At 37.5% G+C, this 26,586-nt stretch overlaps 1 protein-coding gene across 1 annotated transcript; it reads right to left on the reverse strand.

The window, feature by feature from the left end:
- Positions 1 to 524: 524 nt before the first annotated feature.
- Positions 525 to 26,476, reverse strand: gucy1b1 (guanylate cyclase 1 soluble subunit beta 1). The gene is made up of 13 exons (XM_055158597.1): positions 26,374 to 26,476; positions 26,016 to 26,089; positions 23,321 to 23,421; positions 22,980 to 23,098; positions 22,693 to 22,890; positions 19,853 to 20,083; positions 18,839 to 18,955; positions 17,713 to 17,846; positions 14,564 to 14,761; positions 9,497 to 9,734; positions 7,220 to 7,360; positions 5,411 to 5,565; positions 525 to 3,358 (listed from the first exon to the last, which is right to left on the reverse strand). The coding sequence occupies exons 1-13, from the start codon at positions 26,374 to 26,376 to the stop codon at positions 3,217 to 3,219; spliced, it is 1,851 nt and encodes a 616-aa protein (XP_055014572.1). The 5' UTR covers positions 26,377 to 26,476; the 3' UTR covers positions 525 to 3,216.
- Between the last annotated feature and the right edge of the window lie 110 nt (positions 26,477 to 26,586).

Consider the following 26,586-nt stretch of genomic DNA (forward strand, 5'->3'; position numbering starts at 1 on the left):
GAAGATGAGATGTTAATTGTTGTTAATTCACTTCAGTAACTTGTGCTTTATTGTTTTTAATAGTCTGACTTTGATTATCCTCTTCTATTCAAAAGTAGTGTTTAAAGTGCTTTATAAATTAAGATGGTGTGGTACGGTATGGTAAAGCTACCCCTGGCCCTGGTAAATTTCTTACACACCCCAAGTATCCCAAGTATGGTACCTCTGGTTGGGAAACACCTGCCTATTGAAGTGTCAGTACTTGTGCAACAGACAGTGTGACTCCTTAACAGACTCAACTACAAAAACACACAAAATAACCAAAAAATAACAATAAAGTAAAATAACTATGTCCTTACTGGATGAAATGAAACTAAAAACTTTTATTTGCCTAAAGCTTCAAGACCATACACTGTCCCCAGTCTATGCTCACGACTAAAACAGCCACTAGATGGCGCTTAATTTTACTATAGATCCCAACATAACAACAATTCTTCACAAATAATTAAGATTTATTATAATTTAAAGCAAAACATTAACACAGGAGAATAAACAAAAATATAGTAATATATTAAGTGAAATAAATGTTGCACAACAATATTCTGTGAACAAATAAAAGTAGTATAGTCAGTTATAATTGTAGTATAACTTGTGCAAAATAAATACCATGTAGTCTACAATAAATAGATTCAAAACATTGTAAGATTAGACAGTAGGATTTTAAATATTGCAACAGGAGACAAGGTAGTGTGCATGAAGGTACATAAGTGGCACAGATTAAATAAAATTAAAATATATTCTACTGCTATGTTCAGTGTTGGTAAGTAACTGGATACATGTACTGTAAAGATGCATTCAGAATACAAATTTTAAGTACTTTCGGTACAGTTAATTACAGTTACTTTCCTAAATTAACAGGAATACACGGCGGTATTTTATCATGTAATCTTGGCTTTGAACTCAATAAAAAGGCATGATAAACAGGGCAACCAAAATAAAACAGTGTTGGTTTTTAACTAGAATATAATGCAACTTATTGTAAAAGTATTCCAAATATTCAGAATACAGTACTCTGTGTGGACCATGTATCAGAATATGTTACAAAATACATTTTAAAGAAACTATATAACAACCAAATTGACTCTTGTGAGCTTTATATTATTATTACCTCCTCAAAAACACACCGGGAGTTGTGTTTTGTTTCATTCACACATGTCTTGAGTAACACTTTATTATTAGTCTGTCTACATCTCCAAGGCTCAAAATGCTCTGTTCCACCTTGTGATGTCATGAAGTGGTCGTTTGTGTTAGTTTTTTGATGAGGAAACAACATAACAGAGATCAGAAAACAGCGTAATATGGACCATTTAATGCAGATATTCAGAATTCTGTGACTAAAAACATTTTCATAGTTTTCGTCCCAAAACTGGCGATATTTAAAACTACTGCTGGACTCATTTCAGAGTGTGACTAAATGTGCACTATGTAATTTTTCTGATGTAGGTCTGCCGCCTGCTCGTCTCCATAAAAGTTACTGTTTTGTCTTGGATGTTCCACAGTACGGCATTAAACATCTGTCTAACATTTATTCATTAACAGTGTTTTATTGCTCAAAATACCTTGAAAAACATGCCATGAGCGGGCATATCTCTCCACAGATCTGACCTGTAACTGCCTGTTTTCATGGAGTTAGATAAGTTTTATGTCACATTGTGGAACATTCAAGGCAAAGCAATAATATCACCATGGAGACAAACAGGTGGGAGGCCCTCTACCATAAAACTTACACAATGCACCTTTAAAGTGTTTTTGTGTCTCAATAACATACAAAGATGTCTGATACAACAGCTACAAAATGCCATGTAAATATATATAACTTTTACAAACAAAATTACTATTTCGCTGTAGGATGTCGCATACAAATGAGTCATATATTTAATCTTTATATTACTGTAATTAATCTATTATTTTGTTCATTATCAACCTCTCTAAAATATTAAGTATATCTAACACACCACTGTACACTCTCTAAGCATTTTGTGTTGTTTTTACTACAAATCAGTGACTATAAAATTAACATAACCAATCTTTCTTTTTTTTAATATTGTAAGTATAGCTCTATTTTTTAAAGCACAGTAAAACAGTAAAATCTATTCTATGTGCGCTGCAAAAAACAATATTTAGGTAAGTTAAAATGACTTCAATTAAGAACATTTTATTTTATTTGAGTACCGTATTTTCCGGATTATAAAGCACGCTGGATTATAAGACACAACACCAATAATGTTGAATTCTCTTTTCTATTTTCATAGATAAGGTGCACTGGAATACAAGGTGCACTGTCGATTTTTGAGAAAATTAACGGATTTTAAGCGTGCCTTATTGTCCAAAAAATACGGTAGATTCAACTTGTCAAGTAAAATGATCTACCAATGGAATAAGATGAAATAAGATTTAGTTTTTTTATTTTAAGTGCAAAGAGTTGTTATTCTTCTCATAAGTGTAGCAAGATGTATTTTCATGTTTTAAGTACAAAAATCTTGTTGTTATGGTTGATAATTTTACTTGTCAAATGAAATGTACTCAAATCATGATAAAACTTTCTTCATTCAAGTAATTTTAACTTGGCTAGATTTTGGTTTTTGCAGCGTGTCTCATCTGCTAATAGAATAAAACACTCTTTTTTTTAAAGCAATTTAAAAGTAATAAAAATCAGATTTAAGTGTCTCATCTCATCTCTCAGAACTAAAAAGGGTAATGTATCTCTTTAAATAAGTAGCTTAATAATAAAACACTTTTACAAGACTAATCCAAGACTAATCTCACAAGTCTGAAATAGTTAAAAACATGAGTTATATTTTAAAGGTGCACTGTGTAACTTTTTGATTGGCGGTCCGTAACCTGCTTGTTTCTATGGAGATGTCATTGCTCAGCCTGGAATGTTCCACAGTATGACTTTAAACCGTTCTACCATGCATTTATTCAATTGCAGGTGTTTTTTAGCTCAAAAATCCCTAAAAAAAAAAACAGGCATTCTGGCTGAGAGCGGGGTCGCCTTTCCACAAATCTGACCTGTAACTTGGCCTGATTTGGTCTCCATGACGATAAAATTGTTTAATACCATACTGTGAAACATTCCAGACAATAACATCAATAAATAACAATAACATCTCCACCAGAAAAGTTACACAATGCACCTTTAAGTTGTTTTGTACATCCGGGACAGTGAATTAAGCTTTATTTCGTGGTGGACTCTGTGTCTGTGGACTTCCTGGAGAGAAACCACACCTTCATGGGTTCACTCTTTCCTTTCATGGTGACGGGGCCTCTATATTCCAGGAGAAACTGGGGGTCGGCATTTTCCGCAGACTGCAAACACCTGAAATAAAGTGTCAACATATTCACAAATCACACATAAAACGAAGCCTGAAAGATTTGTGTTTCATTAAATCTTACTACGACTATGACATGAACAAATATTTAACGCAAGATAAGATTGTCCTTCTCTTCTCTCTTTGTCTGCTTTTAAATTGTTGCGGAGAATTGTAACATAATTTTCCTGAAGTGCAGTGGGTTCATTTTGTTTCTCCTCCATAATGCACATATTCATATTTTAGGCGAGACATTGCAGGTCAATTATAAACTTTTTCTCTGCCTTACTAACATAGACGAAAAAAAATAATAATAATACATTTTTCATCCTGTAATGTTTTCGTATACAAATCAGGCATTTTATGTGTAAAAATATTCAAAAGAGAAACATGAGAAAAGCCTGGTTTAAATTCCTTGCTTCTTTTTCTTGAATCATTAGACACTAAAAAATATACAGAGGGATTTTGAAGTTCTTATTTAGTATTTGAGTAAAACAGAAATTTGCAGACTTCTGGAGAAAATCTTGTTAAGTATGAGGTTGAAAATTTTGATATACGTAGGCACGGCTTTGAGGGGTGATCCTTGTGTCTCTCTGGGAGGAAATGCATTTTCAGAAAACCGCCTCTGAAGTTAATACAATTACAACTCTATGGAGGCAAGATGATTAAATTAAATATTAAAACATCTTTCAGTGAAGAGTGGATAATTTAGTTGTTTCCACATGAAAGCTTATATGCTAAGACAATGTTTCTGAAAGACTGGGTCACGACTCTCAGGTGGGTCACAAGAGATTTTTTTTGGGTCGCCTTGTCACGATCTGCATTTAGGTCTGCAATATACAGGGATTCCTTTTATTGCTGGTTCAATTACTGTTTTTCGTTGTTTAAAACTTGATTAATGCTAATTGTTCAGAGAGACACGATCACTCAATCAACAATAAAATATCCTCATTAATGTTCAATAATGGTCAAATCCACCTTTGTTTTATGATTTACGAATAATGTCTATTGACTTGGGTCGCAAAGGTTTGGGATTTTTAAATTATGGGTCACCAGAAAAAAAGTTTAGGAAACATTGAGCTAAGAGGCATTGCACAACATTTCTAATGAAGGGTCCGTCACCTGCTTCTCTTCATGGAGATGTTTTTGCTTTGCCTAGAATGTTCCCACAATAGAGATTAAACCTATCTAATTCAAGTGACACAACTATAGGCTACATTACAGGTCAGATCTGTGGAGAGGCAACCCTATTCACAGAGAGAATTATTGTATTTTTGAGGAATGGAAACACCCGTAATGAAAAAATGTTGTCACACCATGAAACATTCACAACAGTGAGAAATACAGGACTACATTCATACCATACTCCACACAATAGTACAACAAATCACCTTTATGTAACAGATAATACTCCCTACAACTGTACAACGACTCACCATTATGTAACAGATAATACTCCCTACAACTGTACAAGGACTGACCCTTTTGTAACGGATAATACTCCGTACAACTGTACAATGATGCACCCTTATGTAACGGATAATAAACCCTACAACTGTATAACAACTCACCTTTATGTAACAGATAATACTCCCTACAACTGTATAACAACTCACCCTTACGTAACAGATAATACTCCCTACAACTGTACAACAACTCACCCTTATGTAACAGACAATACTCCCTACAACTGTACAAGAACTCACCGTTATATAACAGATAACCCTACAGTATGTCCTGTACATTTACATTTATATAATTATGTCTTATTTGACACCTGTCTCTTGCTTTTTTTTTGTTTTGTTACTTATTTAGAATTTATTATTACCCCTTACATTTTTTCCCTCTTTCTCTTGTTATTATATTATGTTGTGATGTGTGAGCTACTGTATCCAAATAATTTCCCTTGCGGATCAATAAAGTTTGTCTAAGTCTAAGTCAAAGTCTATTCCAGGCAAAGCAGTAACATTTCCATGGAGAGAAGCAAGTGACGGACCCGAAAGTTGCGCAATGTACCTTTAAAAAGTTTGAAAAATTGAAGTGTGTCTAACTCCACTCACCGGTAAGTGTACTCAGAGACATTTATCTTCCCTTTTTCACCGGTTGTTTCTGTGCGACTTGTGAGATTAACCGTGTTTCCGAAAAGGCAGTATCGAGGCATCCTTTGGCCAATCACTCCAGTTACAACTTCTCCTGTGTGAATCCCGATAGTAATCTAGAAAGAAGAAAACATACACAACCGCACATGTGAGCTCTTCGGTCAAAACTTACTTGTACAGACAGTGTGTACAAAAGAGATAGCTCCGAAACAAACTGTGCTCCTTCCTTTGAATCTCTGAGAGGCTTAGAGTGGATAATGATCTACTGGGGTTGGTAAATTCTTGTAGCAAAAGTTAAACTCTTGGTGGACAGATAACGTTTTCAGCAAGTCCCATGACATTATTTTTAGGTTCCAATGTTTGCAGTAAAGAGAAATTATCTTTTTCGCTAAAACAATATTTATGCTAAAACAGTTTCTCTTCATGCTTGTTGTCTTGGGAGCTTGAACACGCCGAGAGTGCCTAAAACAAATGAGGATCTATTTTTAGCTGGAGGATCGTGAGATGATTTGAGTCTTGTTTCTGCTACTAACACGGACTCCTCTTCATCCAGGACCATGGCCCAAAATAAACAACCTTTTGTTTGCCAGACATGATTTTCCTACGTTACGTCTCAACAGTCATTGATACAATAACAATCCCAAACCATCCATTAAACAATATGTCTGCTGCTTTCTGTCCAACATTTCACTGTTTATTACTTCAGCATAAAGGTATGTCCAGATGTGCAAATATAATTATTCAGAGATCAATCACTGATACATGACTGTTAGTGGAGTGAAGGAGGTGAGCTTGTCTGAGCACAATAAGGATTAATGTGAATGAATACACTCAATTATAATTCCTCACAGTCCTCACAGCCCCCCACAGTAACTTTTTAACTCATATCATGTTAAATTGTCAATGTGGATTTTTATGATATTACAGTAATCAGCCTTGGTAAAATTGTACATCAGAAAAAAGGATAATTCTATGGGGTGCGTGCAATATTGACTGCAATAGAGTGAAATAGAAATTGTATCTCAAGGCTATGAAGGTTGTGTAATACATTGTGTGCAATGTGGATATGAATATGTGTAATGGCTCTAGTCTTTTCTGGGGACTATATCTTAATGGCTCTATTATTTTTTGTGGAGTGTGTAACTCTTGGTCATTTGAATGTAATGAGTACTGTCACTTGTATGAATTTTTGTTTGGATGTTGTTGTAGTTTTCGTTGTGCCCCTGATGTCCGACACAAATTTCTCAGTTTTTAAACAACAAATAAGCACTATTGCATTACCACTGTATGTATGTAGTTAGGGCTGGGTATCATTCAGAAGTTGCCGATACGATACATACCTCGATACATAGGCCACGATATGAAACATACCTCGATACAGTGAGCTTTCAATTCCATATGATTCAATACGATATATTTCAACTTGATTCAATAAGGTTCAATAAAAATAAAGGCTAAATCAAGGCTGTGATACTAAACGTCTTTGTTAAATCACTTCTTGTGCATAGTTAATATGAAACACAAACATTTTTATCCTCAAAATAGTGAAAATGTCGAATCTGTCACATAAACGAGTTTGCTTCCTCAAAACAAACAAAACTGTAGCACTGTAACAAAATAATTTAGTAAAATATACCAAAAAATACTCTTGGTGATATAGCGATACAGCAGCCCACAATATCGATACTGTATCATCATATTAAATGATACGATATATCGATATATTTCAATATTTTTGCACATCCCTATGTTGTACAGTTAGTAACAAACCTGAACTGGCTCATCGTCCACTTTCACTTGTTCGGCGATCTCCATCATATCCAGCGCGAGGTGGCAGATAGACTTGGCGTGGTGGGTGCACGGCTCCGGCAGACCACTCACAGTCATATATTTATCGCCAACCGTCTCCACCTGCACAATAAATACGATCTGTTATGAAACTTCACCAACATTCAGGTGACATCATCATCAATTTCCCCATGCGCTGGTAGCGACGGCACTAAAATCTGACCTCACAATTCAACAAAGGCTTTTTTTACATATACATTGAAGCCAGAAATAAACTTAAACACCATGAGATAAACTGTTACACACTTACGTCACTCCAAAGACATCCAGGGCCCCTTTGAGTCTCACTAAGCTCAAGGACCACCAAGTCATTCAGTGCCTAAAGTAAATATTACTTCTTTTGGCGACCCAGTGCCTAACACTGATCTCCAGGATGTGCACAGATCTGTTTGACTTCTCAAAGAGCATTCTTGTCTGAAAGCCTGGAGTGTAAATCTGCTGTACTTGCCTATAAAATCCTCCATTGTAAAACTACCCACAGTTTGGAGCTCATACTGCCCTGCTTTGAGGAAAGTCAATTGAGATGGATGAGATGAGGCAGAGTCTGTGTATGTTTAGAAATGTTTCATGCTTAGGTTGAATAAAAGGATGGTTCCTACTTCATCAGTTCATACTCTACGTTTTAATTTATTTGTTAAAGCTATATTGTGTAACCTTTCTGGGTCCGCTACCTATTTGTCTCTATCAAAAATAAATGAATTCCTTCTGTGAATAGGGGCGACTCTCCCAGATCTGAATTGTAGTAGTGTAGTGCTGTAACCTGCTTGTCTCCCTTGTGATAGAAATTATTAACTACTAACTATTATTAACTATACTGTGGAACATTCTAGACAAAGCAATAACATTTCCAGGAAGACATCTGGTGGCGGACCCTCCAAATGAAATGTTACACAGTGCACCTTTAAATTATTTGTGTTAATTGCTGCACATTTTAAGACATCCAGGAATAAAACAAAGTCAGGTCTTGATGAAGCTACAGTATCTGGTTGGTAGCAAAATTCTGACTATAAAAAAGCGAAGTAAGTCCAGTTGTTTTCGTGTAACTCGCTGATGAAATTATTTCTGTTAATATTCTGAGATTTGTTTTACCTTAGGCTCTTATTAATAGGACGGAAATGAAGGAAATACCGAAATAAGACAGAGCGAGGAGAGGAACTGACTCTAAAGCAAAGTTCACCTGCCATGAACTTGCAGTAAAAATGATTTGAATGTAGCAAAACATAGACCTTAGTGTAATTTACTGTAGTTTATATTTTAGTGTTTTTTTGTTTGTTTGTTTGTGTTTTAGCTCAGGGACACATTTGGTAAATGATCTGAAATCTGAATTCATTATTCTAGATTTGAGCTTTTGTTGTTTGGGTTGCATGGTCCAAAAATTGAGCCACATTGTAACACATTTGTAAAATATCTAAAACTACCCAACCACAGAGGGCCAGGAAGGATTTTGCACTGGAATGAATCGGCCTCCTTAACAACTCTTCAAGGACTTTTTAACTGTATATTGTTGTTGTATTTTCTGTATTTCAGATTCTTGCTTGTGTAATGTTCTTATGTTAATGTTTTTCACCCCTTGACACCCTTGGGGACCATTTGTGCACATATCGTAATCTTTTATTTTTCACAAAAATAGATTACGTTGCAGTCAGAGCTATGAAACTTTCCAGATAAAGTTATTTTTTATCCAATTTGAGCTCTCACTTCACCCCTTCCCTGGCTGCTCCATTATTGTCCCTCTGGGATCAAATTTAAAAAAAATCTAAGTCTAAAACCAAGTGTGTGGCCTGTAAGGAAAAAAGACCATTTTAGTTTGGATTAAAGGTGCACTGTGTAACTCTTCTGGTGGAGGGTCTGTTGCCTACGTGTTTCTATGAATTGCTCGGCCTGGAATGCTCCACAGTATGACATTAAAGAGCAATATCTTACATTTATTAAATTACAGATGGTTTTATAGCTCAAAAATACCTGGGAAAAACAGGTGATTTGACTGTGAGCAGGTTGCCTCTACACAGATCTGGCCTGTAACCATGTCTGGTTTGGTCTCCATGAAGATTGAAAGGTTTAATATGATACAGTGAAACATTCCAGTGAAAGCAATAACATGTCCATGGAGAAAAGCATTTGACAGACTCTCCACCACATGTCCGTCATACATAAAAACATGATATCAGACGTTCAAACACTGCATTTACAGCTGCACACCTTGTACACATAGGGGTTCTTCCTGGAGTCTGTCAGGATGTCAAAGCGCGTGTAAACATCATTGAGCAGGTTGACGATCTTGATGGCTCCTTCGGCCGAGGCGTGCTTGCTACAGAAGGTATTAAAGCCCACGATGCCGCTGAAGAGGATGGTAACGTTGTCATAGCGTTTGGCTGGGACGGGTCTTTTGTGACGCAGCTCATTGGCAACAGATGGAGGCAGCACAGAGTAAAGCAGCCTACAAAAAAAAGCAGAAAAAACACACGAGCACTGAGATTAAAGGTGCTATATTATGCAAAATGATGATCTTTATGTTAGAAAGCTGCTACCTCCTCAAAAACATACATGGAGTTGTGTTTTGTTTCATTCACATGTTTAATACACAAACCATGCATATTTAGGTTAGAGTTTTCTCAAATAGATAACACGCCGTTCCACCTTGTGATGTCATGTGATAATACAGGAAGTGCTCTACAGTGTTTTTAAACTCCATACACATTCACTAGAATCATTTCGATCAGGGGTGTGAAACTCAAATTCACTAAGTCAATGGTCAAACTAAATATTTATTGAAAAATTTCAACAACATCTGCATGTTTTCTCTTGTTTCGAGATATGTAATGTTAAACCTTTTCTTATTAAAATAATTAATTAATAATAGTTTTGCTTAAACACTGAATCCAAAACAACCATAATATAAAATAATAGCTATATTTAAATAAATAATGTTTCTATATTTCTATACATATTTGATATGATCTCGAGGGCCAAATCTAATTATATCGTGGGACAAATTTGGCCCCCAGGCCTGAGTTTGACATGTCCGATTTAGATGATTTCAGCCCTGGAATTGAAATCTCTACTGAACTTAAGGTAAACACTGTTAACTTGACATCACAAGGTGGAACAGAGCATTTCAAACTGGGAGATGTAGACAGACTAATAATTCAGGGTTACTCAAACAAGTAAGAATGAAACAAAACACAACTCAAGGTATTTCTTAATGAGATCCCAACATGACTAACAACTCAGAAGAGTCCACACTGTGTAATACAGGTCCTTTAAATAGATAAAGCAAAGAAGCATAAAAAACACAAATAGTATATGCGTGTGTTGGTATAGTAGTAGTCTTGGAAAATAACAGGACTGGGGACAGCCAAAATCAAGACTTTGGATGAGTGGTTTATTTGCTCACCCACCACCTTTTGGTCACTGAGCTCTCCAAGCAGCTCTAAAACGGGAGGGTGGTGTTTCTATGGTAACCGGTTAGATCATGGCTGCTCGTTAAAAGCAAAATACCTTCCATGATGCAAGATAATTTGAGGACTCATCACACAAGGAGATCTTCAGCAGTCTATACATCTGAACTACTTTTGCAGCAGTTGGTTTAGTCAGTATAATCATAGGTCTGTCATGATAATTATTACATCTACTTATTGTTCAGTATAAGAAATCTTGGGCTCAATATTTACTTTTTCTTTGCAATAACAGGGAGATTTTAGTTATTTTAGCTGTAATAAGAAAATATTTGAGCTGTACAGGGTTGAATAAATAACTTCTATGGCTGATTATTTGTTAATTTTGATGTTTATTTGTTGCTGCCCAGGCCTTTAAATTATACTGTCTATTTACAAACTGGTTTACTGGGATTACCCTGCTTTATGTAAGTGGCATAAAATTATTTCAGTATATTGTTGTTTATCATGATATTTCTCTGTAAAAATATATCATGCTTCAAAATGTGTTATAGTGTGATGTTCATCAACAAACAAGTATTTAACACTTAAACAGGACCATGAAAGCTCATATTTTTTAGACTACCTTAAGACTTTCTGGGTAGTTTTTGCTAATGTGTGCATTGTGTCACCATGGTAGCTGATTACCTCCAGCATAATGTCACTGCAAAGTATATAATAATAATATCTTTATAATATACATAGGCTATATATAAAAAAATTAAAGGAACAGTTCAGATCTCAATGTAAAAAAATGCTAGATATCTATACAAATACGGACAGGGCAATGTAAAGGATGCCACCTCTTTTAATGGAAATACAATTTTCAGCCTACAGAGGGCTTAGCTTTAGGCGCCCTGAAAATCAAAGTAAAATAATGATGTGGCAGGCTAGTCCATTTTGCCAGAAGTCAAACTCATGTTTGACAAAGCTGTGGCATGATCCGAATGAGGTGATGGATGGTGTCCTGTGAGATGTCCTCCCAAATCTGTATAAGGGCATCACTGAGCTCCTGTAGTCTGAGGATCAACCTGGCGGCGTCTGATCAATGGTCTGATGGAAGGTGTTCAATCGGTTTTAAGTCAGGCGATAGTGAGGGTTATTCAATTGTTTCAATCCCTTCATCCTCCAGGTTCTGCCTGCAGACTCTTGCCACATGAGGTTGGGCATTGTCATGCATCAGGAGGAACTCAGGATATACTTCATCGTTGAAGAGTCTGACAGTGGGTTCACAGATTTCATCCTGATACCTAAAGGCAGTCAGACTGCTGGTTTCTAGCCGGTAGAGGTCTATGTGTCCCTCCATGGATATGCCTCCCCATACCATCACTGACCCACCAACAAACTGCTCATGCTGAACCATGTTGCAGGCAGCATAGAGTTCTCCTTGTCTTCTCCAGACTCTTTCATGTCTGTCACAGGTGCTTAGGGTGAACCTGCTCTGATCTGTGTAATGTACAGGACACCAGTGGGGACTTGCCAATTCTGTTGTGGTCTAGCAAATGTCACTGGAGCTCCACGCTGCTGGGTGGTAACCACAGGGCCCACTACAGGAGGTGGTGTCCTTAAGCCACCCTCATGAAGTCTGTTTCTGATCGTTTGAGCACAGACATTCACAACAGTGGCCTGTTGGATGTCATTCTGTAGGGCACGGGCAGCTCAACCTGTTCCTACCTGCAAAAAGGAGCAGATAAGGGTGCTACTGATGGGTTGAGGACTTTCTAGAGGCCTGTCCAGCTCTCCGAGAGTAACTGTCTGTTTCCTGAAATCTCCTCACTATTTTGGAAATTGTGCTGGGAGACACATTAAATCTTCTTGCAACAGCACATTCGGATGTGCCATCCTGGAGAAGTTGGACAATCTGTGCAACTTCTATAGGGCTAAGGAAGGGCTTCATACTCCCAGTAGTGATGATCCCTCTAGCCAAAGCAGCACTAGTGGAAAACCAGCCAAAAAAGACCAAGAGGGAGAAACTTGAAATTGCCTCCACATGCAAAGCCAGTCGTGTTTTAGGGGTTGTCTCATTGTTGCCACTCTAGTGTACCTGTTGTTCTTTTCCATTAAAAGAGGTGGCATCCTTTTGTTCATAACACATTGCTGTCCATATTTGTATAGATACCCAGCATATTATTTTTTTCACATTGCAATCGAATGTGTCTTCAAAGTGTTCCTTTAATTTTTTGCACAGTATATGACCCCTACAATCTATTATTAAACATATGGGTCAGAGGCATTCCCTGGGCACAAATATAGTGATAATACTCGTACACTGTAGATACTGGCCTGTATGGTACACGTCTATGGGGACATAAGAGAGAAGCTGCAGAATTCCAAATAAAGACACTCCACACAAATGCCCGTGTCCAGCTGTCCCTGCCTGCTGAGCCAAATACCAAAATCGTCTCTAAACGCAATTGTAACAAGGGCCCAAAAACATCAACCAAATGAAAACAAATGACTATAATCCAGATAGCACAATAATAGATGATCTTAATTTCTGATCTTAAAAGGAAATAAGTCTATCTTGGATCCATGACTAAATACTATAATAGCTGAAATTATCGTTTTTGTAGCATTGTAAATTCATCAATGTCTCACAATTTATAAAGAAGCTGCTGAACTGGAGAAAGTCATAATTACACATAAAAACACCCAATCATTTTCAAGAGAGTTACAAAAATAGAACAAAACATTTCATGAAAGATATTAAATGATATGGGAGTAACAGAAAGCCAAAGAGCAAAAGAATTGTGATTGAATTGATTGCAGATAATCTTTTTTTTTTCTTTTTTTGCCAGACTGCCTAATAAGGTAGTGTAGTTTAAGCAATGCCTCAAGCTTGGTTAAAAAGGAAAGAAAATTTGTTATGCTAAAGATACTATATGATCTACAGCTTGTATGTAATGATCTATATAAAAAACATAGACTGTATATGTATGTTAACCTGCTAACAGTTGTGTTCCAAATAGGAAGTGAGCATGGATGCACTTCCGGCTCCATCGACTCCAGATCTCTTTCTACTGAAAAACTGTCACTCTTCTCTCTGCAACTGCTGCTGTGAACCTCATTTTGGTATTAAAATCTTCATATGAACCCGCTCTACATGATTCTGGTATTTTTATTTTGTTATATTGTCTGTAAATCAAGATCACAGGAAAATGGGAACACAGGGTTCCCATTTTTTTCACTCACAAAATTTCAAAACTTTTCCATGACTTTTTCATGACCTAAAGAGAATTTTCCATGACTTTGCAGCACCCTACATGTGTATAATTGAGCATTCTTTTAGGGTTAAATATGAAATGTGAACCCTTTCCACTCACCTTATGGTTTGGTATTATAGTTTTTTTTAAACATTCAAAATACTGACAATGCATTTATTTAGACAAAGGGCACATATGTTCGGAAATAATCATAATAGCCTAATGATAACTTAACAGAACGCAAACAAACGTGAATTTACAAAATTCCATGACTCTTACAGGCCTGGAAAATGACATTTTCAATTTCCATGACTTTTACATGACCATCGGAACCCTGTGAACAGTAATTACAAATCAGGTGCCTTCTTTCCCAGAGGTGCCCGCTCCCTGCTAAAAAAAAAGGGAAGGGAAGGGATGGAAGGGGCATTACATTCAGCAGCCTCACTCTGGACTGGCTCTTTGGTTCCTATGATATTTGTTGTTGAAATTCCAAATATGGACCTGCAAACTCTGCTCTATAACTGCCAACCTCAGTGAGCTTCATCTGGCTAGAGCTGAACACTATGGGTGACGTCACACTCACTTAGTCCACTTCTTTATACAGTCTATGATAAAAACAGTGTAGAGACCTGTCAGTCTTCTTCTTCTCGTCCTCCAGAGCTCTCAGAGTGTGCTGCAGGCGGTCGGTGAGAATCTCCAGCTCTTGGGTCAGTTTGTACTCCTCACGAAACTGCTCCCCCAACAACACCAGGTCACGCGTGGCATCGTGGAGGGGGATGTCACTCAGGTAAAGCCCCCTCCGCGTCAAATCATCCAGGTTCATGACACTAAATATGAACAAATAACAAACATTAAACAGCATCCCAAAGATTTTTAGAATCTGGTGACAATAATTATTTTGAATCTATTCTCTCATTTTATTTATTGAGTATATATATGTCAATTACTGCCTATATTTAATGTTTAAGCATGTATTTTGACCAGTGTAGTCTCTTTTATAAATTGATAATACAGTTAGTCTAATTTTGTTATCCAATATAATCCAGGTTGTTTTCAGAATATGGAGGAGGATTTTAGACTATGAAGAGCCACCATGGTCTCCTGTATTAATGGGAAACCCTGGGTCCATTATATTACTTTTCAGTGGATGGTCAGTCACCTGCTTGTCTCCATGCATTTGTTATTGCTTTTCCTGGAAAGTTCCACAGTAGGGCATTAAAGTAATCATATTTATCGCCATGAAAACAAGCAAGTGAACCACCAACATACAAACGCGTGTAATGAAAGAAATGCTAGATAGATTAGGGTGACCAGACTGGGGTTATCAAAAAGGAGGACACTGGGTTCTCGGATGAAAAAATTGGCGATATTTGTACTTTGTAACCAGTGATTTCTGTTGAGGTTAGAATTTAATTTACAAATGTGTGATATTATGTGTATCAAAGGGTATGGGGTCCTCACCAGGGGAATTTTTGACAATTTACTGTGTATCATTGCATTTTAGAGGTCTACTAAGCCATAGCTCAATAATACAAGCCAATGTAGCCTATATTTATTTTTTCATGGGTTAATTTCCTGACAGTGTCTATGTCCCTTGTCCCTGCTCTGACAGAGCCCTGCTCCTGTCACTTCACACAGACAGGAGGCTTCAGTCTGTGATTCAGAGCAGGACAAACACTACAGACTTTAGCCTTTATCAGGACGTCTGAACCCATGGTTTATTCTATATTTATCCTGTATTTATTATGAGATACTGTTGCTGAGGGTGAGACTGATCCCTTGTAGTGTGCAGAGTCAAAATCCCGGACATTTTGGCATAATTTAGAAATTCCTCCCAGAGGTTTTTTTGGGTCCTAAAAGGAGGACATGTCCAGGAAAAAGAGGACATCTGGTCACCCTAGGATAGATATATTTAAGGCCATACTGCGGAACATCCCAAGCAAAGCATCTCCTTGGAGACAAGCAGATGGCAGAACCTCTACCAGGAAAGTTTTATAGCTCATGCACGACGAACTAAATGCTAAATATGTGTAAGTGGGAGGAAATTGTTGTTGCTCTTAAAAGGTGTAAAAAAGAACAAAACATAGTGAGGTGTTTGTGATTTTCACCTTCTCAAAAAGTCTAGTTTATCAGATCAAGCAGTACAATGAACTGTCTAAGTATACATATGTTAATGCTTATTTAATGTACACCCAAAAATATAACACAATTGCAGTCTGTTCCAATTACATTCACTGTGAGAGGATCAAAACTGCTCTAATCATTTGTTGCTATTGATATTTTTGGGGGTGTGATGCTGACTGTAAGCCCTGCTCTGTCTGAGGCTTGTTAGACTTTAATCTGGGCTTTACTTTAACACAATCTGTCCAGAAAGAGCTGGTTTAGTTGGAACTACAACAGATGAGCTGATTTGTGCTGTTAAACAAGTCTCTCACACTTCAAATTACAGTCACAAACTAGCTACCATTAGCCAACAGTTTTTCCGTTAGTCACTCTCACCTTTTGGAAATCAGTGTTTGATTATCAACAAAAGTGGTGAGAGTGACTGACTGAAACATGACCATGAACGCTTGTACGCTTGTATTGGTCACAGGCTCCTGAAAATGTGCTGTTTAAATCCATTTTGTATCTTAAAACTTTTAAAACTATCAACTAAAACTATCTTAAAACTGACAATGTTTGCTGATATGTGCAATGTATTTTGTCACCATGGTAACTGCTTAGGGCAGGGGTGGGCAATTACTACTACTGGGGCCACATGAGAAACAGAAAATTTAGTGGAGGGCTGCATAATATTAATTGTATTTCTTTATAAAAAAAATAACATTGTCTAACATTGAGTAATAACATTGAGACTGGTAAGAGTTTATGTTATGACTAAGGAATGAAAAAGTGAGGTTGCCTTGCAAAAATGTCATTAAAAACACCTCTAAAATAAAAGCAATGTGGCTTTAGTTCATGCATGAGGTAAAATGATAAGATATGTTTATTTTGTAATTCCAAATGAGCTTAAACGGGTCAGTCAGAGTCAACCAGAGGGCCGTATGTGGCCCGGGAGCTGTACGATGCCCATGTCTGGATTAGGGTGACCAGACGTCCCTATTTACCCAGGAGAGTCCCAATTTTGAGCCCTGTGTTCTCTGTCCCAGCAGACTTATCCAAAGCTATTGATTTGTCCCTGTTTAATAAAAGAAATGTCCCTATTTTGACCACTTTGATCCCCACCAACAGTAAAGAGGGGAATATAGAGTCATTTAATTAGCTAAAATATATTAAACTGAGCTTGAAAATGACCATAAGAAAAAAATGCACTGTCACAAATCCCTCAGATTATGATTACGTATTAAGGAAGTTAAGAATGGACAATGTTATGCTGTCTTTTCACAATGTTATTTATACCAACCATCCCAACCCCATCTACTGAACATAGAGATAGATGTAGAACACCCCCAGCGTTATGCCACAGCCAAGTATCAATAGCTAACACTGAGTTACAAGTAATATAGGGTTTGTTTGTTGTTTTTTTTATAACAATTGAATTTTTACTTTTTTTATTAGATACAAGATAAAATAATGTCTATTTGCTATTCAACCAACCAACACGACAGACCCCAGCTAAGATTAGACATCGATTTAATTACAAGCTGCAGACAGAGAAATGTTTTTGAATTCGTGACCCAGTTTTCTAAATCAAAATGTGTGGATTAGCCGGAGTAGTATTTAGTGCCTTCTGATTTGAGTGTGTCAGAGCTCCAGACACAGGGTATGGTCAGTTTACCTGGGAGAGCAAAGAAAAAGGATGTTCTCGGCCTCGGGCAGGTAAATCATCTGTCCTTTCAATCGCAGACAGCTGATCTCAACGCCAGTCAGCTCATCTTCATTCTCCACGGTCTCCACATTCAGAAGGCCCTCCTGTCGGCATTACATCACGCTCATGAATATTTTACTTTGAGACGCTCCAAATCAGGCCAAAAATCATCAGAGGGTTCAGACAGGTTTTTACTTGCAAGCAGTGGTGGAATGGAAGAAGTGCTCAGTTTTGTCACTTAAATAAAAGTACAGATACTGGAGCAAAAAAATACTCAGGTAAAAGTATCACATGTAAAAATCTACTTGAGTAAAAGTATTAAATTAACTGTTTAAAAATGTATTTATTATTAAGTATTTTGTGCAGATTTTGAGGTCTAATAGCACTTCAAATGTAGTGATTTTGACAAAGATGTGTGCAAGATTTGTGAATAGAACCAACTGAATCAATCTTTTTTTTCTAGGTTAGCTGTTTTTATTTTTTGTGTATTTTTGTTTGCTCAAATTATGAACTTGATAAAACATAAACCCCTCATTTCAGCAGGTCTCAAACAATAATAAAAAATACTTTTTCAGTCCTGTTCAGAAATGTAGTGGAGTAAAAGTAAAATGTATCCACTTTAAAATCTACTCAAGTAAAGTACAAATACCTATTTTTTTTTATTTTATTTAGTACAGTAGTTTACTAGCCAGACTGGCTCCACCTAGTCCAAGTTCAGCGAAAAGCCATATATTTTGTGTTGGCAACGATTCCAGAGATTGAGGATTTAAAGTTGAATTTTATTAAAGGGAAAGACGTTATTGCCCTTCTTCGTACGGGATTTGGGAAAAGCTCAATATACCAGTTAGCCCCGTTAGCGGCGCATTACATACATCACAGCCAAATAGCAGCAATTGGTTAAATTAAAAAAAGTACCCACCTACCGTCAAGCAAACGAATTCTAACGCTGCGAGATCAGACGGTTTCTACAAAGTGAAACCGGCTGATGGATCAGGCTAGTATTTTAATACTTTTACTTCATACATTCCACCACTGCTTATAAGTGTTATTACAAGCTTAGAAAATAAGTAAAGAAAAAAGAGAGATGGTGCTTTACCTTGCTTCTAAGGACAAAGACAGTGTTGATGTGGGAAAGAATGCCGTGATAGCTGAAGTCAATGTGAGGGCGAACCAAAGAAAACACAGAGGGAAGGATACAGCTCCCGGGTTGAAGCTGTGGAATTTAAAATAATGATTTAGCTTTGTTTAGACCAGTATCATGTTTTGTGAGATAAAAATAATAAGCAAATAATTTGTACTATGGCAGAACTCCAGTTTTGTAATGTGTATACAAGCAGACAATCTGCATCTGTCTTTCTAATAGAGTGTAAGCCAGGAAGAACTAACTTTACTCTCTTCATCCTCTCATCATCTCCTTCAATCTCCTCTTCCTTTCATCATCCCCTTCACTCTCCTCATCCTCTCATCATCTCCTTCAATCTCCTCATCATCTCATCGTCCTCTTCACTCTCCTCATCCTCTCATCATCTCCTTCAGTCTCCTCATCATCTCATCGTCCCCTTCACTCTCCTCATCCTCTCATCATCTCCTTCAGTCTCCTCATCATCTCATCGTCCTCTTCACTCTCCTCATCCTCTCATCATCATCCCCTTCACTCTCCTCATCCTCTCACTGTTCCCGTCACTCTCTTCATCCTCTCATCATCGCCTTCACTCGCCTCATCCTCTCATCATCTTCCACTTCACTCGCCTCATCCTCTCATTATCTTCCACGTGACTCTTCTCATCCTCTCATCATCTTCCACTTCACTCTCCTCATCCTCTCATCATCATCCGCTTCACTCTCCTCTTCCTCTCATCATCCCCTTCACTCCTCATCTCCTCATCATCCACTTTACTCTCTTCATCCTCTCATTGTCCCCTTTATTCTCCTCATTCTTTCATCGTCCCCTTCACTCGCCTCATCCTCTCATTATCCCCTTCACTCGCCTCACCCTCTCATCATCTTCCACTTCACTCTCCTCATCCTCTCATCATCTTCTTCACTCTCCTCATCCTCTCACCATCCCCTTCACTTTCCTCATGCATCTCCAGGATGTAAATTTGCTGACCTGAGGCAGGACGCGGTAAATTGCGTTCCCACACTGCGTGAGCATCAGATCTTTGTCGAACATGAGGTGAAAGGGGAAGGCCTTGCAGAAGGTGTAGGGGCTGATGCGAGTCTCCTGTGTCCCATTCTCCTCAAACCCGTCCAGATCTTCATAGAACGCCTCCTCCTCCGAGTCCTTCTCCTCGATCAGGAACTTAATGTGGTCACATTCCTCGCTTTTAGGCTGGATCATCTGAACCACAGAAAACAGACAGTCAAAAGTCATGTCTCCTCCAGATGATAACTTAGACTTAGACAAACTTTATTGATCCACAAGGGAAATGATTTGGACACAGTAGCTCACACATCACAATATAGCATAATAACAAAGAAAAAATACAAATGGTAATAATCAATTCTAAATAAGGAGCACAAAGATAGCAAGAGACAGGTGTCAAATAAAACATCATTATATAAATCTAAATGTACAAGTCAAAATAAAATACAAAGATAAGTAATAAAAGACAAAACCACAGCTTTATACAAGAGGTCATAGGAAGACAGTGCAACAATAATATGATTAATTAGAGGACATAGGTTATGCAACTAACTTAGAGGACTTTCCATAATAAGGGCTCGTATTATGCTATTAGCTAAGTTCTTCTCTTAAAAGAAAAACAGTCCGTTCCACTTTGTGATCTCATGCCAACACCACGCACCTTTACTAAAATCAACTGGAAATTTTCAGCCTTGGAATTGTCAGTCTCTACTGAACCAAACATAAAAAGTAGCTGTTAACTTGAAAACTATCACTTGATGAGATCACAAGGGGTAACAAAGCATTCTGAGGAGCCTAATAAAGCAGCTTTACTCAAACATGTGTGAATGAAATAAAACACAGGTATGTTTTTGAGGAGATAAGAGCATTATGACATGGCATAACGAGAGTCCACTTTGCATAATATAGGACCTTTAAGCAGTTTAATTATTTTTAAATCATCTTGTTAATAGAATTGATCCCAAGTGTATTATGGAATTAAGACAGTGAATAATAACATTATTCAGTAGGCTTATGAGCATAAGGCATGCTGACGTCAAACTGCTCTTTCTACACCCAGTTGCCACAGCAACAGTAGCTAATATTCCCAGAAATTGGGTGTCACATTTGGACCATCTACCAGTGTCTGCTCTTTTATTACACACACAATAGACGAAAAATATTATCCTGTCTGCGCAGTGTGATTAGGTTTGAGAGAAAATGTCACTTATGAAATGAAATGCTTACTACTTCAACCATAGTGGAGTAAATATGTGAGCAGGATTACATGTCACTGTAATGAGCACGAGCTACGAGCTGTAATTCAAGGGCTTGGACAGAAGTACGACTGATAGATGGTTTGTTAAGACCAGCTGTAACCAGTATTTATGTCAGTTTAGATAAAATTGGATTTACAAAGTGCAAGTGCAATTTATCACTTCCCACGGGAATATAGTCAGCAGTCAATTTAAAGTCAGCTCATGTTTGACAAGTGAAGATAAAACTAGAATAGATCTTGAGAGATTCTTCCAAGCTTGAGACTCTTAGATCTAAAAATATCGTCTGACTCACATTCTTTAGCCAAAAACCAAAATTCCAAAGTCTATATACAACCCTGATCCCATTTAGGAAATCCTTACATTGTACCACTTTTAATAATTTTCTGAAACCTACACAAAGCCTCTACAACCATGACACCAATGAAGCCGTCACTGCAGGCCCAGGTCTACAGGGAATATATGCACCACTGACTTTATAACAAAGTTGAGTAAGTAAGTGTGACATTCACAGCATTCAGCTCCAGTCAAATGAAGCTCACAAGGCTAGCACTTATAGGAATTTGGAGCTGAGTTAAATTTTAGGAAAAGGAATATAGTTACAGACAAAACAGCAAAATATAAAATACCAGGATCGTGTAAATCTGGTCAATATGAAAATTTTAAAACCAAAATGGCAAGGTTCACTGCAGCAGTTACACTGTGGGGGGAGGTAATGTAATGTAAAGCCCTGGTCTTAGTCATGGTCTGGTTCTGGTCTGGTCCCGATCCCAGTCCCAGTCTCTGTCCCGGTCTCAGTCCCGGTCTGCTCCTGATCTCAGTCCTGGTCTAGTCCCGGCCTGAGTCCTGATCACCTGACAGTCTACGCAGGCACACCTCCGCTCGTCCCGACACTCAGTACTGGTTTAGACCTGGTTTAGACCTGGTTTAGACCTCTTTTAGTCCTGGTTCAGTCCTGGTTCAGTTTGTATGTGGAGCAAAAGTCCGAAAACTGAAAAAACTAATCGTTATCCGTTTTTTCGTTTTGATTTTGGAGACCAATAATGAAGAAAATTGTTGTTGTTTTTTTTGTTTTCTTATTTTTGGTTTTATTTTGAAAAATTTATGAACAAATGATACACGGACTGAGATGTTATTGCTTTCCCTGGAATGTCCATGGTATGAAATTAAACATTTATTAATTACGGGCATTTGTATTGCTCAAAAATACATGAATTCCTTCTGTGAATAGGGCTGACTCTCCACAGATCTGAATTGTAATGTAGCGTAGTGCTGTAACCTGCTTGTCTCCTTTGTAATAGGTTAAATCTATCCTGTGGAACATTCTAGACAAAGCAATAACATTTCCATTGAGACAAGTAGGTGGCAAACCCTCAACTAGAAATGTTACACAGTGCACCTTTAATGGAAGCATATTATGTTTGCACTGCTTTGAAACACGAATGCACCCTCAGCCGTTTTTGTCTGTACCCTGTCTGCCTTACTGTGAAAAAAGGCGCCAGCCAGTTGAAGAAAATGTGTAATTTGAGTGAAAACAGTAGCACCAACCTTCATCTCTATCTCTGTGCCATGGATCTGTTGAGCCACAGTTTTGATGATGCCGATCACTATGTCCTGCAGGCCCTCCCTCTCCGAGTAATAGTGAAGAATCAGGTTGTTTCCTTTCTCCGCATCAGTGCAGCGGAATGAAGGGGCCCTCATTCCAGGATAAATGGTGCCGAGATGGTCATGTAGCGCATCCAGGTTCTAAAAACAAATATATTACCTCACATAAACATCTCCGTGAACCATCTTTATTTTTGTTCAGTGTTAAAAATCAATCACAGAATGGATACCTGCAGGAATTCACGAACATTGGATCCTAACACTCGCAGGATAGTGTCATAGCCAGATTCTTGGCAAAACTCAAAGAACATTTTGCCGAAGAGTTGCAAAATGTCTCCGGCGTCAATCTCTGAAAACAACATTATATTTTACAAAATTTACTCTTGTGAACTTTAAACCATGTTAGAATGTAAATGCAGAGATTCTGTGTTAAACATGTGTCGATGAAACAAAACACAACTCGAGGCATGTTTTTGATGAGGAAACATTATAACATAGATCAGAAAATAGCGAAATATAAGCCCTTTAAATATGAAAAGTACAATAAATAAAAGAGAAATTAGTGACTTACTTAAAACTTTACTTGCAGCCGCCACAAGGTCATAGGTTTTGGCATCCTCATAAATTATTCTAACGAGGAACTGTCCCTCAATATCGAGCTGGGCCTCACGTCTGAAAGCAAATACAACTAAATGTTAATAATATTAAATAATAATGCATCAGTTTTATAGAGCGATTTTCTGGACACTCAAAGACGCTTCACAGAGTATTATTCATTCACCCCACACTGTTAAATGTTATTGACAACAGCACAAATAACATATATTTTTTTAATACTAGTTTAGTTTAGTTCATTTGTTTATTTATCAAGGACAATGCACATAGAAATATTGACCTACACAATGAGGTAATATATCTGTGCCAGGTTTAGGGATGCATCGCTCCAGCTTTTTTCAGTTCTGATACTGATATCGATACTTTGGCTTTCAGTATCTGCAGTTACCCAATATTAACAGATACTAGTGTAGGGACTGAGAAGGCATTTTATTTCCACCAAGAGACAGATATCTCACTAAAACACTGATCCAATTGTGTTTTACAGTGCGTGTCAATGTAGAACAGCTTTGTATAAATAAAAGTTCAAACCTTATGTAACATTCTGTGCCAACATTTGCCAATAAATTTGCCAGTTATTACATCCAATTAAAGGCCTGACTAGAGTATTGAGTAATATATCATTCCAATATGATAGAAACAATACCCAATCCAGCTAATTTTCCTTGATCTATGCTGATACCAGTATTCATCGGTGCACTCTAGTCTGGTTATAGCAAAAGCTGATTTCCACCTTTGGTCCCTGGACAGGTTGATGTCATAAATGGTGTACATGCCAATAAAATACAATGAATATTAATGCAATCATTCATCCAGTCATTCAAGTAAAACTCGTCCCAATATCAATATAAAACAGCGCATTCATACACTATTCACAATGCAATATTGCTATAACAGAGCTGCAGGGATTTGAAAGTGTCTCTGCTGCCCTGACGTCCAGACATAGAGGTTCATTATCTAAATGTAGTGTAACCAGAAATAGTCAACCCAATTAAGATAGTCAATTTATGCTTTAATTAAACATTGATTACGTCTGTATAAGAAGAAAACCGGAAAAGGATTTATCAATAAGGCTGTGCAGTTGACTGAATTTTAATTGAGATGGTCAATGATCAGCTCTTTATAATCAGGAAATCTCCAGCCAGTCCTGTCCAGTCAGTAAAAGCATGTGTTTGGAGCAGAGTTCAGACTTTGGAGGAAGAACTTTAAATATTAAAATTATTATTTAAATTCAGAAAATCTGTATTAAAAGTTATTTTCATTTGTTTAGAATAAAAAAAAAATACTGATCGATCAAAAGAGGAAATGAATTGTGACTGATTCTTAAAGATGCACTGTGAAACTTTTCTAGAGAGGGTCCGTAACCTGTTTGTCTCCATGGAGATGTGAACGCTTTGGTTTAATTTGTCCACAGTAAGGTATTAAACTCATCTGTTTTGCATTTACTCAGTTACAGGAGTTATTTCTTGCTCAAAAATATCATTAAAAGCATTCATTCTTACTGTGAGTGGGGTCGCCTCTCCACAAATCTAACCTGTAAGATGGCTTGCAAGTCTCCATGGAGATTCATAAGCTTATGGGCATACTGTGGAACATTCTAGGCACATCTCCATGAGACAAACAGGTGATGGACCCTACCAAACAAGTTACACACTGCACCTTTAAAACCATATTTACCACAGCTGAAAAAACCTACCAGGCTTTGGCTATTGTACAAACGAACAGGAACGAACTGGACATATTGAACAAAGTAATCAATCAGAATTGCAAAATGGTCAAAGTTGATAAATTGAGTGTAACAATAATGGGATTAATTTGCAGAAAAAACATGAGCAGATGTACAGTGTGGCTGGGCTTTTGGATCCCCTTAAACATTAACACGATGCAGCTGGTTCTCTTCCTTCTCTTTTAGTAGTGGGGTCAAGTCCAGGGCAAACCACAGACAAAAATACTGTACACTACAAACACACACGCGCACACACAGACACACACACACATACCAAACAGTCATTAGTAATACTGAGAGGAGAAGAAGAACCATTTAAACAAAACTTTTTAAGAGGAAAGAGGATTTATTATTATCATCCACTCAGATAATTGTGTTTTCAAATATTTTTTCATGTCACTTTAAAGGTGAACTGTATGACTTTGTCTGGTTTAGGGTTCATCATTTGCTTGTCTCCATGGAGATGTGCCTAGAATGTTCCACAGTACGCCCATAAACTTAAGAATCTCCCTGGAGCCAAATTACAGGTTAGATTTGTGGAAAGGCGACCCCACTCACAGTAAGAATTTATGTTTTTTAAGATATTTTTGAGCAATAAATAAATCCTGTAGTTGAATAAATGCAAGATAGATTAGTTTAATGCAACACTAGGGACAAATTAAACCAAAGCATTAACATCTCCATGGAGACAAACAGGTTCTGGACCCTAAAAAGTTACACAGTGCACCTTTAAATCACTAAAGCCCATACCACACAGTCTATAGTCCATATTCAAAGTCAGAGTCAAATGAATGCGTTGGTTTGTGGTTAATTATTACTGTCTCTCTCTCACACCAGGCCCATGTGTGAGTTTATGTAAAGTGGTGCTGTGCTGTTTGTACAGGGCCCACAGCTGATAACATACAGAAAATCCACATTCACTCACTTGATGTCTTCCCAAACTTCCGGGCCATAATTCCTCAAAACGAGGAGTTCCAAGGCGTGATTCACGAAGCCATACTGTGGATACATGAACATGCATTTTCATTTCAGTGGGTCTCTTGGTACACTGTAAGGCTGAAGGCACAGGCTCAATCGTGCAAATCGTATATTTTTCGGAAGCTCTGCCCGTCTAACTCTGTATGTGCAAATATTAAACCCCCCTGTGTAATTATTCACCTGTTAGTACGCAGCTACAGTAGCATACAGAAAACCGAGGACAATATTGCGCTGGATACACGCAAATCAAAGCTCTAACTCTCTAATCCTGCTTTATATGGAAACACATAAAAGATTGCACTTACCATGGTGGCCGCTGGACCTTCTTTACCTTATTTTAAGCAAAATCCGCTGTATGCAACATAACCTTCATCGTTTGCACCATTTGCACTGATGCTTGGAGCCTGTGCGTGCAGCGCTCGACGCACAAAACTGACAATGCGTCTGCCCAATGGGACCTCAAAGCACGTCTTACGTAAACCTCCATTAGCCAATCAGAAAGTCTCCATGCAGATGAT

This window comes from Boleophthalmus pectinirostris, unplaced genomic scaffold (assembly GCF_026225935.1).
Source record: "Boleophthalmus pectinirostris isolate CB_2022bp ecotype Guang Dong unplaced genomic scaffold, ASM2622593v1 HiC_scaffold_22, whole genome shotgun sequence".
Taxonomy (NCBI): domain Eukaryota; kingdom Metazoa; phylum Chordata; class Actinopteri; order Gobiiformes; family Gobiidae; genus Boleophthalmus; species Boleophthalmus pectinirostris.